Source organism: Octopus sinensis, linkage group LG21 (assembly GCF_006345805.1).
Source record: "Octopus sinensis linkage group LG21, ASM634580v1, whole genome shotgun sequence".
In the NCBI taxonomy this organism is placed as follows: Eukaryota; Metazoa; Mollusca; class Cephalopoda; order Octopoda; family Octopodidae; genus Octopus; species Octopus sinensis.
This window is the reverse complement of record NC_043017.1, coordinates 8,026,660-8,039,134: the sequence shown is the minus strand read 5'-3', so window position 1 is coordinate 8,039,134 and position 12,475 is coordinate 8,026,660. Positions and strand designations below refer to the sequence as shown.

Here is a 12,475-nt window from a genome sequence, read left to right as displayed (position 1 = left end):
TGAAACAATTGCATAAGCTGCCCTGTTTTAAAATCTAACACTTCTTAGTTATATACTTCTAATTATGAAAATATGTCAAATATAATTTTATACAAATAGGTTTGTTTGCATAGACTGGATACTAGCTATATTACATTATAGTAACAATTCTCATTACCATTGCAACCCATTTTGTCAAATTAATAATCTTCAAATTAATTAATAATCTTGAGGAAATATTCCTACGGTAAATGTATTGAGGCTCTCATTCAGTCTGTGGTTTAATGTATAATAATTTCATGAACATTTTACATTTTATCAAATATTTCAAATGTAAAAGATTTTCTCTTGCAACCTTTTCAGAGTGATACTGGAAACCAATTTAGGTTGGGACCCTCTAGATTAGGAACTGCTGCAGTTCAGTATGTTTTATATTCCTCATTCTATAGATTGTTGATATTAAATGCCGTGTCAGCTTTGCTTGGTTTGCTGATCAAACATTTAGGAACAAGTGTTGGTACACCATACAGATGTAAGATATTTAATATGTTGGTTTAGTTCAGACATCATATAATTGATGCTCTAGATTTGATCATCTCATCCTCAAGCACTCTTAAGCTTTAGGATTTAAACATATCTCTTTAAAAATAAATAAAGACATTAGGAAGCTTACTAATGAAGTTTTTTCTGGCTACACTGACCAGATCAAGTGACTTCAATGAAGCTCCTTTGTTGGTTTAATTTATTTAGAATCTACAAACTAGAATGTGAAGAGAGAACCTGTCTTTGGTTGGGGAACAGTCATTGTAAACCAGAAATCTGGCTATTCAGACCGTAACAACACAAATTCTCAAGTATTTTACTGTACTACCAATATTTACTTTACTGAATGTAGATCAGTGGTGAAATCTATAAATCACACATTGGCAGACTTTTGGCATAAATGCATGAGATTCTTTATTGTATATATTGCATATTTATCTGTATACTACTATCTTCTACATAAAATGTCTTAAGATGCCTTAGATGAAGGATAAAGAATGGAGATATGATTACCTAATTTCCTTGAACGAGTAAATAACTTGGATGCTTCTGACATAAACTTATCTACATGGCTCTGGCACTTGTCCCAGGTTGTGATAGGAATGTCCCCAATGTTGCATACATAGCAAAATGCCATTAGGGGACAGTGTAAGAAGAGAGTAAACAGGTTGCCTTTCAGATGTTGATCTGTAAAATAAGAAGCAAAATAAATATACATTGATGAAATTAAAACACACACAGCTAGTTAGTTGAACTGGATGACACCTCTCATTCGTAACATCTTTATAGTCTAATCTAATTACAGTTAAGAGGAGGTCTGCAAAGAACAGGTATAATTGCCTGGAATGTGGTACAGGTATATCCAAAGATCCAGTTTTCAGCAACTTAACTGCTAATAATAATGAACATTTTTTAAAATTTGCACAAGGCACCAGTGTATTAGTAGTACTTGTAGTATCAAACACCTTCATAATTTGAAGACAAATCATAGAACACAACTAAATACTGTTTAACATCAATGTTTTACCATCCTACCATCCAATAACAGCAATGGCTTCTCATTTGAGAACTAGGTTAGACATTTTTGGAGAAGGAATAGTTAACTATATTAACCACCAGTAGTTGAATTGTTCTTTTTTTTTATTGACCCTGGAAGGAAGAATGGTAAAGTTGATCTCATTAGGTTTTCATCTCAGAATACAAAAGGCTGTAACAAAATATTGCAAAGTGTTTCGTTCAACACCTAACTGAATCTTCCAATCCATAATAATAATTTCTAACATTGGTACAAAGCCAAAAACTCTGGGATAAGATAGTCTGTTCACTTTAATCAAAAGAAAGTCAGTGCCCATGATTTTCTAAAGGGCTTCCAAGACTGACGGGATGGAGAGAAGGTATCCCTAAACTGGAGACTTGGCCAAAATGTTTGCTATAGTTTTAACTCTGCTAAAGCCACCAAGGACTGTGTGGTGTGTTAAACTGGGTGACAGATTAAGTCTACTACCCAAGTAGGTCACAACAGGATTTGAACTCAAAGCACCTGAACAAATATTGTAAGGCATTCTGTTCAACACTAAACATTCTGGCAGTCCATCATCCTTGACTGATAACCATATTAACTTGGAAATATGGCAAAACATTTTGTCTGATACTTTAGTGAAGCCTCAGAGCTTGCCTAAGCTTTCAATTTTCTTCCCATAAAAGCATGGCAGTTGAAATAAAAAGAATTATTAACAATAGACATTATAAAGTTAAGATAAACATTAAAAACATTAAAAAAAGAATTCAGGAGGAAAATAATTATTCAAAGGCTAATTGTGAGAACAAATACTTGAACACACATATACTAACCTTGCATTGTTGATGGTAACTGCTCAGGGGACAAAAGGCAGACAAGCGGTTGACCAAAAAGGTTAGGAAAACACTGAAAGATATATTCAAACAAATCACATAATTATCTTGTTTCTTTTCTGTATCTTTTAAAAAAAATGTTCTATATATATATCATATACTCATGAGTGTATATAATATATGAATATAACCAGTTTTATGGATGAAATAATGAGTATTCTATGGGTATAGACATGAACAAATAGTTAAGAAGTTCACTTTGCAATCATGTGACTCAGGGTTTGATCTCACACGGTGGTACCTTTCACAAGTGTCTTTTACTTTAGTCTCAAATTAACCTAAGCTCTGTGAATTAAATCAGGTAGACTGAAACTGTGTAGAAGCCCATCATATGGATTATGTTTGTAATCTGAAGCACCACTTTATAACACATGGTATCATGCTGATTCTGTATGAAGGTTACATTAAGTATTTGTTGAATATTCAGCTGCTTTCTTACAGTGCTTGTGAGATGAAGGAAGAAGTTATCTTTAGACACAATAACTGGCTCAAATACTTGCAACAAAGTAGACTAAGCTAAAAACATCAAATAGCCAGAAGGCAGTGTTAAACCAGACGATAGACTAAGTTAACCAGTCAAGTTCTGTTGACTGAACAACCAAAACAAAACTGAATTTGATGAATATACAATAATAGTAATGTTCAAGATATAAAGCAAATGGTAGAGTAATGTTCCAAACCTAAGGCAAATGGCATAGCAATGTTCCATATATAAAGCAAATGGTAGAGCGATGATCCAGATACAAGGCAAATGGCATAGCAATATTCCAGATATAAGACAAATGGTATAGTAATGCCCCAGATATAAGGCAAACAGTATAGTAATGTTCCAGATGTGAGGCAATTAGCAAAGTAATGGTCCAGATATAAGGCAAATAGCAAAGTAACATTCCAGATATAAGGCAAATGGTAGAGCAATGTCCCAGATATAAAGCAAATGGCAGAATAATGTTCCAGATATAAGGCAAATGGCATACAATTTAAAGAAACCTCCTTTTCAAACAGAACTTTGTAGTCAATGTTACACCCCTGTGTCATAAGTCCATAGAAGCAAACTTAAAAATAACTTTTTAAAAAAATCAATAATGGAAGATACCTTATTAGGAGTATTACTTGACTGATTCATTATTTTATTGACACTGGAAGGAAGGTGAAAGGCAAAGTTGACCACAGTTGAGTTTTGATACAGGGTGTAAAAGGACTTAACTAAATATTGTAAGATATTTTCTTCAATAGGTTAACAGTTTGGTTAATCTGCTACAGTTTGTTTGAGTTGAATACAACACAAGCCTCAGTCATAGCTGCCAGGGATAGGGAACAGATTATCAGAAAATGTTAATATAACTAAAACAATTACAGTGTGGAAGGTGTTTATAAGCTATTTATGAAACACAAAAACCGTTAGATTCAATTCAACATTTAAATTTAATTTGCCAAAATATTTTTGTCGCTTTGAGACCACGACCTGTTCACTGTCAAAATTCTGTGCTGCATCTCTAATTTTGTCAGCATGGAATTTTGTCAGGGAATAGGTCGCGGTCTCAAAGTGACAAAAATATCTAAACTAAAAATAGGTGGGTAAAGAAAAGAATGCATTTCAAAGGGATGTTGAAGATTAGACAAACAGAGAAAAAAAATGGCTGTGGATGACTAAAAGTGATTTAAAACTGGAAACAGAGGCTCTAATCTGTGCTGCCCAAGAGCAAGCACTAAGAACAAACTACATAAAATACAGAATAGACAACACAGCAGAAAGTGATAAGTGCAGAATCTGAGGACAAAATGGTGAAACCGCATGGCATATTACCAGCCAATGTATGCCAGTAGCCCAGAAGGAATATAAGAGACGCCTTGACAATATAGCCAGGCTTGTCCATTGGACACTTTGCAACAAGTATGGACTTGACAGAGCAAAAAATTGGTACGACCACAAACCTGAAGGCATCATCGAAAATGGAAATGCAAAGATCCTATGGGATTTTATAATTCAGTACGACCATGAGATAGAGAATAGGAAGCCGGACATAGTCTTAATTGACAAAGGAAACAAACTATGCTGGATCATAGATATAGCATGCCCAGCTGACAACAAGGTATGCGATAAGGAAGAAAAGTCGAGAGATATGACAGGTTAGCTTGGGAAGTTAAGCAGTTGTGGTTGATGAAAAAGGTAGCAGTAGTACCAATAATTGTTGGAGCCCTGGGAACAGTGAGCAAAAATCTTGAGAAGTATGTGGAACAAATAGGGGCAGAAAACTGCACTGCTTGAATATTCCGGAAGGTACACGAAAAATAAGAGGTGTTACCTTAGTTCACTGGTAGTGAACAGCTGACACTGTAATACTTCTCCAGCATTAGAAGCTGTGCAAAGACAATAATAATAATAATAATGAGGATTCTTGATAGAATCAGGTACTTGAAAGAATATACACCAGGTAAGGTTGTATAGCTTATATATATATATATCATGAACAAGACATAGTCTGCCAGCCCATGTTGGAGTGTATGATTGTATCAGAACTAACTCAGACTGTATTGACTCAGTATTAAAAGCTGATATAAGATGATGATGATGATGATAATGATGGTGGTAGCTGTAGTGATGATGGTAATTGTGTTTACAATGTATACATACCTGAAATGCGGAACTATTATCACTATCGCAGATGAGAAACAATGGCTTTCTAGTGTAAGGATACAAATCACCTGGATGTAGACTGAAATTAAAATAGTTCAACTAATTAGCAAAGGTTTGCATAGATTATTAACAAACATAATAAATATGATTAGAATAAGAAGGTCAAATCTGATACTGAAGAATAAAAAGGGGAGAAAATGTGCCTAGTTAGTTGTTTTTGGAATATTTTAATCAGAAAGCAGTCCAGACAGTATATAAAGCTCAGGCATAGACATCTGCTTAAAAAGTTCACTTCACAATCACATGGTTCTGGGTTCAAAAACCCACTAAATATTACTGAGCACATTTATCATCTATTGTAGCTTTGGGTATGGTTGACCAATACCTTGTAAGCTAAATTTAGTAGATAGGATCTGTGCAAAAGACTTGTATACATATGATATGATGATGGACTCTCCCATCAAAGATGATGTCTGAGTGTTCAGCTTTTACCAAACAACCTGCATAAAGGATTTGTTTATAGTGATCAAATATCTGAACAGGTGGATGGTGTGTCATGCATCAGGTGTTGAAGTGATTGCAGAGCAACATGAGATGAAGTGTTTTGCTCAAGAACACAATGAACCACTCAGTCTAGGAATTGAAATCACGATTACTACATTGTGAGTGCAACACCTAACCATATATATCATATAATCAACCAGACTACCAGATGTTATACATCACTGGTCACAATGCATTTAGAATGTTTTTAGCTTTTGACTGATGCCATCTCGCTGGCTAGGTGACAAAGCCAATATTCCCCCTGAGAGGAATTCTATTGTATTACAGGGTGACCTATTTACAGCTGAGTGAACTGGACCAATGTGAAATGAAGTGTCTTGCTTGAGAACACAATGTGTCACCCAGTCTGGGGATCAAACCCATGATCTACCAATCATGAGTGCAGCCCCATAACCACTAAGCCACATGCCTTCACTCACTCACACACACACATATGTGTGTGTGTGTATGTGTATATTTGACACAACACCACTAGTTAAAAACTGGTATTGTGTTAAAGGTAACTTCGTTAATAAAGATTGATGAAACAAGTATCAGACAACAATGACTGGAATGGATATGATCAACTAAAAAAGAAAAAAAGTGTGAAAGGCAATACTTCAGCTTGGCTGTAGTTCAATGACTGAAACCAGTACAAGAAACTATTTCCCTGTTGTGTTTTCATGTAGACATGACAATGATCTATTCTTTATTAGAACTGACTTTTGGGCATATTCTGAAGAATTTCATTTGATCTGTGGATATCTGAGAGTTTCAATTATCAACATAACTGTGGATCATTGAATTTAATAAACAAGAAGGGGATCATAATTTTAAGATAGTTTTCCCAATATTTTATAAAAGTAATGAGAGAGAGAAAGAACAAACATACAGAAATGAAAAGTGCGTGAATGGATAATGGTGGTTTGATGAATAAAACAGTATGAGAGAGACAGTAGGGAGATTAACATCATGAAAGAAAACAAGGAGACAAACAATAAAACAGAAATAAAAGATCAAGTCAAGGAGGAAAAACCCAAATTGCAGAGAGAGGGAGAGAGAGAGAGAGATGACAGATAAGGGTGAAAGGAAAAAGTGAGAAATGTAGACAGGTATTTTATGCCATATAAAATAGAGTGTTATTTAATAGCAGACATCAGACACACACACATTCAATGTAAATTTTGAGCCTCTGTCTTTTTTATTTATCCAGTTGGTACATATAATATCTAAAAAGGAAGGGAAGAGAGCTCCCATTGAAAAAACATATAATGCCTCACCAATGCATTTCTTTCAAACTTCCAGGTCTTTTGTTTTTATTTAATATGTCCCCTTCTCGCCGACTGTTGGTCACTACACCTCCAAGGTCGTAGGCAGCTGCAAATTGGTAAAAAGAGGTTCATGTTCAATCAATTTTTAGTTTCTAAAAATTATTCAAACCAATATATTACTTATTTGCATATATATTACTTACGTAAATTTTATGGAATGAATTATAATACTAAATAGCAAAGACTACTTTCTGAATTCTTATAAACCTGTATTGCCAATTATAGAGCATCTCAAACCAATGGGATTATTAATTTGCTTTTTAACTTTCAAAGGCTTGGGAAAAAGATATAGTAGAATGCAAGTTCTCATTAAGTAGAATCTCTGATTCAAATTTATTTTAGGCCACAGTAATCTAAAACAGTTTCAGAAGAATTTAGACAAATTTCAGCCTAATTACATGTTATGTTCATTTCTCCATGTTAACTAAGAAAATGTGTACAATCAAATGAAGTAGTTGGTATCTGTTACTTTCTTCATTATAATTTATACATGACATTATATGTATAAATGTACCTGTTTGCAACTAGGCAGACTGAGGCAAAGAGAATAATGACTTATATAAGGGCTTGGTATAATGAGCAAGAATTTTACATAAAGTATGGTCAATTAAAGAATTACAAGGTAAACACATACACTTGCACACACAGAAAGGAATAGTTATAACTGAACTGTATTGAAACAGTGGCACATAAACTTACCATCATCTGTGTGTTTGGAATTCCCATAGCAACCGTCAGCAGATATATACAAGAGAAGGGCTCCATTTGGAGGAAGTTCTTTAAAACCTGACGCTAGGAATGTATTCAGTTGACTGAATGTGGGTTTGTAGAGCAGATACTTGTGTGGGTTATCTCTTCGTATAGAACGATCGCCATTTTCCTTGGAAGATAAAATAAACACAACTAGTTAGGCTAGGTACAACCTAAAGATGAAAATAATTTCTGTAGAGAATAAGAATGATTTTATTATTTACAAAGAAAGATGAATATTCTGATAGGCATTGAAAAATAAAAATCAATGTTGATTTCTATCAACATCATCACCATTACATCACCACAATACCTACACATACCTCCTGAACACCTCACACACTCACAAATCAAAGGACTCTCTATACAGTCACATGACCTGCTAGAAATAGCAAACATCTTCAAATCACATCTTACAGTATGATCAGAGGAACAGATTTAAAAACAGTTTCAAATTTTGGCATAAGGCCAGCAAGTTTGGGAGAGGGAGTAGGTCAATTACATTGACATCAGTGCTCAGCTAATACTTGATTTATTGACCCTGAAAAGATGAAAGGCAAAGTTAACCTCAGTGGGATTTGAACTCAGAACATAAAAATGGACAAAATGTTGCTAAGCTTTTTACCTGGTGTGCTAACAATTCTACCAGTTTGCTACCTTATTAAAAATAATAATAATTTCTCACATTGACACAATGCCACGAATTTGTAGGGTCACCAGATGAAGAAAAGTAGGTATAAATGCCTATCATCAACAACTACTAATTTGTTATATTTTTAATATTTTTAGATCCATTTCTCTATATTAACAATGTATATAATAGATCTAATTTTTATATACATATACAGTAAACAGAGTAATGGGCCTTGTCTTGTCTTGGGCTGTAATATGACAGTCAACATTAAAAAAACAAAAAAAAATCAATCACACCATTAAAATCATTAGCTTTCATTCTATACAGATACATAGCTACTTCAAACTTTGTTAATCTGAAAACTACTTCCAGTTAGAATCTCACAGCCAGAAGCAGCTCTTTAACACTGACCAAGTAAACCTATAATCCTCTGATTATAGTCCAAGACCTGTAGCTTTTATAATATGACTGAGTAGGTAAACGAAAGATGGGCATTCAACACATTTATCAGGAGTTACATGTATAGATCAAAATAGCTTGATCTAGCTAGTCTTCAGCCATTGGATTCAGATTCCAATGATTGAAGACTAGCCACATGCTTGAAACTCAGAGTACCAAGGAGTCTGTATCAAACTGTTTTGATATATATAAGACCTTATAGTTTAATGTCTGTTCCATTTTATAAGAAGGTAAGATGTGATTTGAAGGAAATTTGCCTGCTTTAACTAGCATGTTCAACTAGGACCACATAGAGGTATGCTCAGAGAATTGTGTGTTATACTGACTTTTTCTACCTAAAATATATACACTCTCCTCTAGTAACACTTACTATTGGCTGTTTTCATTTATGTTACTGGGTTTATTGAAGTTATTTGCTATACTCAAATTATTTACACATTAAATATATGTCTGCACAGAAAGTGGGAGTTAGACACAGACAATTTAGTGCAGTACTACTGATGTAGAAAATAAAAATAGTGAACTTAGTACTTCTATAAAATACTTAGTGATGCCATCCATATAAAAAATACTAATTAAGCTGGCATTTACATATTTAATGAACTAAAACTAAAATCTAACTAAGAATATTCATATACCAAGGAAAAAAATAACATTAGCTGAATCAGTAATATTATATTTTGGAAAATCTGGGAGGCAACTCTAGACTTGTCTCAGTCGTATTAGTAAAGTATAATTTTAGCTGAACTGTACTTGATAAAGTAGTGATGAGAAAATCACTTAGTAGGTATGCAATGTTGTACATGTGTATTGTAAAAATGTTCATTAAATTCTATATTGAATATCATTAGCTTATACTTAATAAATTCAATATGATTTCTCCGTTAATAAATAAATGGAAGCTTAAGTATCTCAATGTTTAAATATATGGTATATTCAATAAATATTTTGGTTGCTAGCATTCAACCGAAAAAGTGTGGTAAAATAACTATAGAATGTCGTTCAGGAAAAGTTACCTCCCTTATATACTACAGAATAATTTTAGAGAAAAATGATAAAACAAAAAACACACTTGCCAAGAATTATTTGAAATCTGAAAAATGTTTTGTTTAGATAAAAATACCAAAATATAATTGAAATAAAACAATATTTCCTTTTTTATCCACAAGATTTTATACTCACTAATAAATGTTTATATTGTTGAAATTACCCTATTTATTCACATTACGAAATATATGACAGAAATTTTGATTTTTACAAATACTTTTGTCTAGATCAATGTTTTCCATCCTTGAGTATCATAACACTGAAATCATCATAACCATCGCCCTTGTCCTTTTAACATTCACTTTCCCATGCTACAAGTTTAAGACAAGACTTACTGGGGCAAGTTTTTTCATTGATAGGAAGGAGGGGATTTCACAATAGTGCAATGCTTGCACTGCTGTGAAATCTACTTAAAGATATGCAAGGGTCTTGTCATGCTGTTTTAAACCAAATAACTGATCAGCTAAATCAATTAAGTCATTGAATGTTGCATCTTCTGCAAGGATGCAATGCTATACCAAGAGATCAACCATCAATACTTTGTCCAGGGATTGTACACAGCATTAAGCACTTCATCTCACATCATATTTATAGTTATATGAACTCCTAGCTTACCTAACTGTAAACTTGAGAATTTAGTGTCATTAATAAAGCAGCAATAGATGATACAAAATATTGGCCATTGATCTTAATAACTAGTTTGCCAGAACGACTAACTCTATAAACTACAGTTTGACAAAGGCAATCAACATTTGGCCACAAATGACATAACTATGTTCTGCCAAAAAAATGATTAATAAAATATTTTCACAGTTTCTGTACTTCCATATTGTGTGTGTGTGTGTGTGTGTGTGTGTGCATGCACACACATGCATGCAATGAAGTACTCATTATTTTCTTTTCCTTTCTTCCTATTTATTTATCTATACAAATTCACTCACAAATTTATGAGGAAATTTTTACATAGTTGCTCAATATGCTAGATATAGCAGCCAAATCTCCCTTGAACTATACTTTAACAGCTGAAAAAATATGTACAAAGAAAGAAAATTGATAATGTAGACCTAAACATCACTTCTGAAAAAAAACAAAAAAACAATTATCATAGCTGGCCTGGAGCTAAACAACAAATGTTTGTAGTTTATTTCCATAGAGCAGATAGCCCAGTCTCTTAATGTACTAATGGTACTTGTTGAATTTTTCAATACTCACGGCAAACTAACTACTGAACTTCATTTTTACTTATGAATTTTATATTTAAATAATTGTTTTAACTGGAGGGAATGCAAAACAGAATAAAAAGACAGATATTTAAAAAAGAAAGCATTTGCTGCTCACAAATGGCTGTCTTCCTGGGGCAGGTGACGTATCATATAGTTGAGTTGTTAAATCTTCTTGTGGTTCTCTTTCTAATGTCTGTAGCATTCGGAACATGTCAAGAGTTAATTCACTAAATTTCACCTGAAAATACAATACAGTGTTACATTCATTTAAATCAAGTCTATTGTTGTTATGTAACAATGGGCATAGAAAGAGTACAGTGGGATCTCAGGTAGAATAAAAGAAAAGAAGGATTTCCTATGCAATTACCAATAAGGTTACCCCAACAAATTTAATTTTTCAACTGCCTAGAATGCTTGCAAGAATTGGTGTATAACTTATGCTACCTAGGCGAACTAACTGGAGGTGGAGGTGGGCATTACAAAAGCATAGTAGCAAATGTAAGGATTAAATGGAAAATTTCAGAGAACCAACAACCTTTGGGGGTAGCAAAGAGCATCTTTTGTTGAATAAGAAGTATATTGTAAGGTGTTTGTTTATGAAGTTGCGATATTGTGTGCTAGCTAAACAAGAGTGATAAAGATGTGCAGAATGTTCAAAGACTGGAAAGAATTGAGATGAGTATGCTGCACAGAAAGTATTTGGTCATCCCATAAATAATGTGCTTTTTTTTATACTTCTTTTATTTTTTAAAATTAACATAATGTTTTAAACTAAAATATACTCCCCTTCATTTTCTACAATGCTCTTCCATCAATCCGGTAGACTTGCAAGGCCCCTCTTCCAAAATTCACTTGTCCGTGACAAAAAATACTCCTCAACTACTGTCCTGATCTCCTTTACAGAATTCATATTTTTTCTGTCCAAATGATTTTGAAGACTGTAGAATAAATGAAAATCAGATGGGGCAATGTCCGGCGAATATGGTGGGGTATCATTTCCCATTGAAACTGCTCCAGCCTTTGGAATGTCATCCTTGCTGTATGTTGCCAAGCATTATCCTGATGGAAGACTACCTTTCGTCTTGAAACCAAAGATGGTCGTTTTTCTTCTAGTGCTGACTTAAGCCACTCAAGCTGCTTGCAGTAGATCTCCTTTGTTATCATTTAGTTTGAGTTTAAAAGGTCAAAGTGGACTAAACCTTTCATATCCCACCAAACCTTATGTGGGGGAGGACCTCCTTATGTGGGTGCTGGAGTTTCTCCTTTCCCTACCCACTGTCTTCGGTGCTTGACATTTTTATAGAGAACCCACTTCTCATCACCAGTCACTATTCGATCCCAAAAAGGTTAATTTGTGAGACATGACAGCAAAGAAGAGCACACATTCACTTTCTGTGCGTGATTAGACTCGGAAAGT

The 12,475-nt window shown here is 33.8% G+C and overlaps 1 protein-coding gene across 3 annotated transcripts in view; it reads right to left on the bottom strand.

The window, feature by feature from the left end:
* The window catches only part of LOC115222967 (protein SCAI), a 291,294-nt gene that overhangs the window by 13,784 nt on the left and 265,035 nt on the right, over window positions 1-12,475 (bottom strand). For all 3 annotated transcript variants that reach the window (XM_036511837.1, XM_029793385.2, XM_029793386.2), the window contains 6 exons: window positions 11,174-11,296; window positions 7,645-7,825; window positions 6,895-6,991; window positions 5,069-5,150; window positions 2,374-2,446; window positions 1,036-1,209 (listed from right to left, as the gene is read on the bottom strand). In XM_036511837.1, the coding sequence (XP_036367730.1) occupies window positions 1,036-1,209; window positions 2,374-2,446; window positions 5,069-5,150; window positions 6,895-6,991; window positions 7,645-7,825; window positions 11,174-11,296 (730 nt within the window). The remainder of the gene's footprint in view (window positions 1-1,035; window positions 1,210-2,373; window positions 2,447-5,068; window positions 5,151-6,894; window positions 6,992-7,644; window positions 7,826-11,173; window positions 11,297-12,475) is intronic.